This window comes from Glycine soja, chromosome 14 (assembly GCF_004193775.1).
Source record: "Glycine soja cultivar W05 chromosome 14, ASM419377v2, whole genome shotgun sequence".
Taxonomy (NCBI): domain Eukaryota; kingdom Viridiplantae; phylum Streptophyta; class Magnoliopsida; order Fabales; family Fabaceae; genus Glycine; species Glycine soja.
The window spans coordinates 550,026-556,926 of NC_041015.1; the positions used below are offsets into that span (position 1 = coordinate 550,026).

Genomic DNA, 6,901 nt, shown 5'->3' on the forward strand with positions numbered 1-6,901 from the left:
TGTTTCTGAACCTCAAAATAAAAAGCCCATCGGCCTAACCCATTGGGCCGGGCTAATTTTGAAAGCTCACTTTAGGTGGACACAAAAGAATGTAGTTGCAGAGATAAGCATCTAAATTTGATGGTTAATCTTAAGTTTGTTGGTTTCAGCTTAAGATTAGCAAGATGATGCAACCAATTTTAAGGAAGCCCTCCCTAGTCCTAACGGTTTCACTGTTGAAGCAAGTAAAACAGAATATGCCAGAAATAAATGAGGGAAGCAGCTGGAAAATCTACAAGTGGATTGGCATTTTCTCCAAACAGTGTCATCTATTGTTCAGTCCACTGTGGAAGTTATGTACATCACTGATATAGTGAAACTGGAGTGGAAACTCATGTACTGATCAACAATTAGTTGTGGCCTGTGGGATACAAATATACTTGGAAGTAAAAAGTAGTTGGACTAAAGGGTCAAACAATGAACTCTGAATACGTGTGAATGAAGTTATTCAATTGATTGGCGTTGATTCTTCATCATTGTTGAGTTCATAAAAGAAAGGATCCTTAAGGAGATCTGTGGCTGAAGGTCTTGCCCTTGGCTGTGCTATGCACTTCTCAATGAATTCCTTCACCTCAGGATCTGTGACTTTGCTCAAGGCCTCAGGCTTGATTCCCATCGTGACCTTTTTGTATATCTTGGCCACACTGTCACATTCACTGTAGGGTATTTCCGTTGTTACCATTTCAAGCAAACACATTCCAAAAGAATATATGTCCACCATCTCAGTGTAGTCTTCCTCGTACAGTTCGGGTGCCATGTACTCTGGTGTCCCTAAGATTGAATGTGCTGCATGGTTACGTCCCACTATTGCAGCCAATCCAAGATCACCAATTTTCACCTACAAAATGCCAAGGTAAAAAACCAAGGGTATTTATTTAGTAATCAATTTCTCATCCAAATTTTGAAAATTATTTCCAGAATACCAGAAAGCAGAAATAATTAAGAGATGTTTTTCACTTTGTTCAAACTCTTCTTCAATTCTACACTTTTTTTGTGTCTTGCATCACCCTCCAACAACTATATGAGTAACCTTGTTTAATTCCATTTTCAAAAACTAAAAACAAATTATGGAAATAGAAACTAGATACACCTTAAGTTTTCAAAATGCAAGCTAGCAATGCAAAACTTAGCTTGTGCATAAGCAAATTTGTAATTTGTAGAAGCTCTCTTCTCTTCGCTTCTCCAACAACTGATTTTTAAGTTATGCATAACTGCATAGGCTAATTCATCGTAAACAAAACTGCATTTTCTTTGAACCACCTAATCCTATCAAACAGTCCATTGCTTAAAAAGAAGAGAACTGCATATATATGTTGGCATGACTGTGGTTTCATTTCTTCATCAATCATCAATAGCATGAGAAATACTAATTAATAAAAGCAAAGCAATCATTAACCTGGCCAATGTTGCCGTTGACAAAGATGTTGCTGCAATTGAGGTCCCTGTGAATGATGCAGGGGTTATGCGTATGAAGATACTCCAATCCCTCAAGGACCTGTTTGGACCATTTCTTGAAGACCTTAATGGAGACGTGGCGGTGCTTCTTGCGGTAATCCCTGAGGTTCCCGGAGGTGCAGACCTCAGTGATGAAATTGATATTGTGGCGCTCCTCGTCCTTCCACACGCTGTAACAGACGATGATGTACTTGTTGCTGAGGGTTCTGAGCAACTCAACTTCAGAGTGAAGGCGATTGATGAGAACAGGGTCTTCGCTGAAGTTCCTCAGCCGAACCTGATTCCACGCCACCTCGATTCCTTCCTCTTGATCAAACGCACTGTATACCTTCTTCACTGCTCCGCAACCAAGAAGATCGCTGTAACGCCCGAACCTCCCCGTTGGATCAACCTCCACGAACGCTTCCACTTCGCTATCGCAACTGTTGGACTTCTCTGCAGGCATTTTCAATCTCTCTCTCTCTATCTTCTATGCAACACAACACATATTGAGCAGAGTTATAAGATTAACTTAATGGTAAAAGGAGAAGGAAGGAAGGAAAAGGTCGTGAATTCGATTATCTCCGCCAACAATTAACAACTAACATTTTCTGGTAAAAAAAAAAAAAACACATGTTGAGCTTAACTAAACTAACTGAAAAGGAATTTATGAAACTGAATTAATACATTACTGATTACTCGTTCAATAATTTTCTATAACCCTACTTTTTCGCTCTGTGTCGGTTCATCATCACATCAATGATCTTAACTTATAGTACTTTTTTTTGTACAATTTCTGATATGATTGTGCATGAAGCAGTAAGTACAATAGTGAAAATCTATGCGTAAGAAGAAAAGCTTATTACCTTAACAGGTGGCGAACGGAGAATTGGGAATCTGAGACCTCAAATATTTGAGACCCTACGCGTAAGTGTAGAGAATAAATAAGCAAGGGAAGGGAGATTGAGTTGTTGAATGAGATGGCAAATGTTGAGGTACACAACACAATCTCCTTTTCCGTTTACTTTTTTTAATTTTTAATTTTTTAGTAATACTTTTGAGATCCTTGCCATGACGCAAAATCGTAATATAATGGGAATCACTGGATCTGGATTCTGAACTTGTTTGTTACGTTCACGGGAAGAATGGCGAAACATTAAAGTTTCAGGCAAAGCCCGTGCCCATGCTCAACCACCATTACCAACACTCGCTCTTACTGTATTATCTGAAATCTGAATTTTCCAATATTGTCTTCAACAACCCCACCCCTTTAACTGAAATATGAATTTTTCAATATTACCTTTAGGCGCTAATCCTCTTGATAGTACACTAGTAGCATCTACATGTGCAAATGTCGTAACAAGGCAGGATCGGTTAAATCTTCTGTAGGTACATAAACGGCTTGAGTAGAAGTTATGGACCCCTCTTTAGTAGAAGTGATTCTTTCTTATAAAGATCTCATTTCAGTATCAAGAGTGGGTTGATAACCCACAGCAGAGAGCATTCAACCCAATAAAACAAATACTTCAGATCCTGCTTGGACGAAGCGAAAGATATTATCGATAAATAGAAGCATATCTTGTTCATTGAAATCTCAAAAATATCCTGCCATAATCAGGACAGTTAAACCAACTCTCATACAAGCTCCCCCGGCGATTCATTCATTTGACCATATACTAAAGCTACTTTTGATTCTGCAATATTTTGTTCATTAATTACTCCAGATTCTTTCATTTCCATATTATGACACGGGGTACGTGTACGTTATGGCTCTAATAAAAGGCTATATTGGGGGACCAATTGACATGAAAATTGCATCAATGTATTCAACAGCTATAACACCTTGATGACGACATGTCTAATTGTCAAATGCTTCAATCTGAAACGTTTAGATCCATTGAAATTCTTCTCCTTTTTATTATAGAGCAACATTGTAGTCTTGTGAGTTTATCAGGGCGTGTTTGTTAATACTCTTGAAAGACTACGCACCCACAAACAACGTAAAAATAAACAAGCAACTCAGATGAGTTGATCAATAGAGCTTATCTTTTCAGCAACAATAACCACAAACGAGTAATTGACTTTGTCAATGGAATACACAGTAGGCCTTTCAACAACATCACCTTTTTCATGATACTTTCAAATAAACTGCTCGCAAATACCATTCGTCCTATGCGTACTGTAACTATTGGTGTAGCCTTTAGCAAAACTTAAAAATTGGTTTGAATATGATTATTACGTCATTATCGTTTCATTGTTGATTCTGGCATACTCCTCCCGGCACGCGCTGCTATTATATGGCTCTAATATGATTTATCAGGGATCAATTGACAAAGATGTTCATCAATGTATTTGACAAGCTATAGCAACTTGCTGACGACGACATGTCTATTAGTCTAATGCTTCAATTCGAAATATTTAGATTCATTGAAACTCTAGTTCTGTTTCTGGACCATGTTATCACAAGTAATCCCCAGTGAATGTCTTGCGAGTCTCTCATGGTGTGTTTAAAGTTTAATGCTTTTCGAAGACTACAACCACAATCCCGCAAACTACATATAAGGATAAATCAATGGGGACTATCTTTTCAGCAACAATGACCCCGAACAAGTTACTGACTGGATCAGTGGAACACACCTCAGGCCTCTCTCACAATCAATGGCTCCCATGGCTTTCTTTACCAAACAAACTTGTCCCTTCACCATTGTAAAACACCCCTAATCTAGGACGTCTTCCCCCTCCTATGGAAACAACCTTCCCTTTGTACTATTAATCGTTTATTTTATTTAGAGCAAGTAAATGCAATTGAAGAACTGAAAAGGGATCTGTACAATGTACATACATCACATGCAGGCTCAATTCTTGCACGATCATACCCTTTATCTGATAATTACTCTAAAAGGCCATACCATAAAAATAAGCATCAAACTGCCATTCACACCGATTCATCAGTTTCGTGTGAGATTTGGCTACATGAATGGCAACTGCAAAGATGTATGGTGAAACCAGAAAGAAGCTACTTTTTTTTATGCAAAAAGAAACGTGAAGAAGAAACTATTCAATAAGAACAAAACCTATCACATAGACGCATAAAAAAAAACTATCAAATAGGCAGAAAAGTGAGATAGTAACTTCGTAATTAATCCAATATACAACCATGCCTTTGGCATAGAGGAATTGCCTGAAGAACTTCTATCAAGAAGATTTTGCGCATAGAAGACCAGTAATCAATGAGCAAGACTATAACTACAAGAATTAACAATCTAAGCCGAGGTTACAAAATTCAGCAAACAAAGTTTATTTTTTTTCTCTCCAAATTTATATGGTGGTACAACTTTAACGCGTCATCAAGGGGGAGGGGGAGACATACAGCACATCATTGTTTCAAAATATGTTACAACATATCACAAGGGAGGATTGGAGCCCTCTCTAACAGATGGAGACCTGGAAGCCAAGCTCCCATCACGACCAAACCTTGACACACTTCTACTAACACTTCTAGGAGTAGCCAAAGCAGGAGTAGAACCGCGGTAACTTGCTCGAAGTGTTTCATCAACAGAAGACGAGGACTTGGCAAACGCATTCCTCACAAACTTCTGAGCTGCAGGAGACAGTGTCCGCATGCTTGGACTGGCACTCCCCCCTCTAACTGGTGATGCCAACGGGGGCTTATGAAACATTTTTGACCTCTCCCTTATCTTGCGTGCAGCCTCCCTTGAAAGAGAGTGTGCCTTTGAATCTCTTGCCGGCGCAGAAGGAATCTTATAATGAGGTCCATCAGCACTACCACCAATATCAAGTGGCGTATCTTCCAGATCCAACCTCAGCGGAGTCCCCTCAATTTCTCCCCAAGTAATGAACGGGGATTCATCAACACCCGGAGCAGGGGACGGTGTCTTAACAAAGCTATAACCATTCTCAGCTTTCTTCCTTGATTCTAAATAAAACGGATTCGGAGTCTTCCTCAAATCCTCCAAATCATACTTCTTTAACTTATCCCCTTCTCTAAGAGACATAGGCGCCGGCGTTGCACCACCAACTGGCGTATAAAGCACCTCAACAGTTCCATCATCTTTGGGCCTAGAATCCATCATTTTACCATGAAACCTAGTGTTCCCGCGATTGATCTCCTTCGTGGCGGCTTTAATTCTATGCGCTCTTTCCTCCTCGGTCAAAGGGACCTCACCCCGATCAGCAGGATGATACATCAACAAATTCTTGGCAGTGTAATTCCACCCTTCAAGGGTACTCGGAGGCTGATATGAGGTTCCATAACCATCAGTAATCCTATCCCTCTTCACGTCCTCAATACCCTGCACATCCTCATTCAAATACCCAAACCTTTCTTTCCTCTTCTTATTCACTTTCTCTAGAATCTTCGAAAAACTATGATTGTCCTCACTCGTGTACCTCCTCATAAATTGATCGAGGCCAAGCGAAGTATCAACCCCACCATCGTTATTCTCCCCCTCTTTAGCCTCGGGAGCCGGTGCACGGGGGGTTTGAGAGGGTTTTCCGTCGAACTCATCGAGAGGTGTGAAATTTCTAACGAATGTGGAACCGGGTGTGTGGGAGGTTGTTCTAGAAGTGTCATTGTGATTGGTTACCTTTGCTGTGCCGGCGCGGCGTTCGAGGATCTTCAATTGGGCCTCGCGAATGACGACGGGGTCGCCGGTTTTGATGGCTTCGAGCCAATCGAGGCGGTCGCGGAGCTTGGAGATGTCGGGGAAGTAGTCGCGCTCGATGATCTTCTCCAACGCCTCAACGTACGTGTCCTCGTCCAGCACCGCAGGGTGCTTCGCACACGATGATGATGGTGGATCGTTAGGGTTTTGCGCCGATTCCTGGGAAATTGAAGGGGACGGCGACGAGATGTGGAGCGGCGAGTGCCCTGGAGATTGAAGCATTTTCTCAGGGTGAAGAGAAAGATTGATTAATTGATTGATTGAATTCTTGTGATCAAAACTCAAATCTGTGAGTTAGGGTTAGAGTTTGATGGGGAGAAGATTCTCTTTCAGGTTCAACACGAAAACGAAGCGAGATTGGAACTTGAACAGATTTTCTCCCAAACCGTGTTTTTTCGTTTTATAAATAAGTATTTATCTTCTTTATCTTCACAATAAAAGTTAGTGTTTATATAAAATAATTTTATTTTTTTCCTAAATACACGTTTCTTTATAAAATTAATATTTTAGGTACATAAAATAAATATTTTTATATATAATTAAAATTATAATAAATATTTTTTAATATAAAAAAGAACAAGTTATTCTAATTTCTTTATTAAGATTTATTTTTTAAAAAAACTTATCCCTTATTTTTCTTTTTATTATTAGAAGGGCATAACGATCAAGACAAAAACTATAAAATATAAAGAACTTAATATAAAGAACCTTCACTCTTATATTATTAGTAATATTATTCTCTT

The 6,901-nt window shown here is 39.4% G+C and overlaps 2 protein-coding genes across 3 annotated transcripts; both read right to left on the reverse strand.

Moving 5' to 3' along the window:
• Positions 1 to 250: 250 nt before the first annotated feature.
• Positions 251 to 3,215, reverse strand: LOC114384341 (probable serine/threonine-protein kinase WNK11). Of its 2 annotated transcripts, none has more exons than XM_028344001.1 (3): positions 2,340 to 3,215; positions 1,436 to 1,960; positions 251 to 877 (listed from the first exon to the last, which is right to left on the reverse strand). In XM_028344001.1, exons 2-3 carry the CDS (start codon positions 1,937 to 1,939, stop codon positions 488 to 490), a joined length of 894 nt encoding a protein of 297 aa, XP_028199802.1. In that variant the 5' UTR covers positions 1,940 to 1,960; positions 2,340 to 3,215; the 3' UTR covers positions 251 to 487. The 2 variants fall into 2 exon arrangements, with proteins under 2 accessions (XP_028199802.1, XP_028199801.1); XM_028344000.1 differs by having other exon boundaries at positions 1,436 to 1,963.
• A 1,487-nt stretch (positions 3,216 to 4,702) lies between these two features.
• On the reverse strand, positions 4,703 to 6,561 carry LOC114385015 (splicing factor ESS-2 homolog). Its single transcript, XM_028344941.1, has one exon. The coding sequence runs from the start codon at positions 6,378 to 6,380 to the stop codon at positions 4,878 to 4,880; it is 1,503 nt and encodes a 500-aa protein (XP_028200742.1). The 5' UTR covers positions 6,381 to 6,561; the 3' UTR covers positions 4,703 to 4,877.
• Between the last annotated feature and the right edge of the window lie 340 nt (positions 6,562 to 6,901).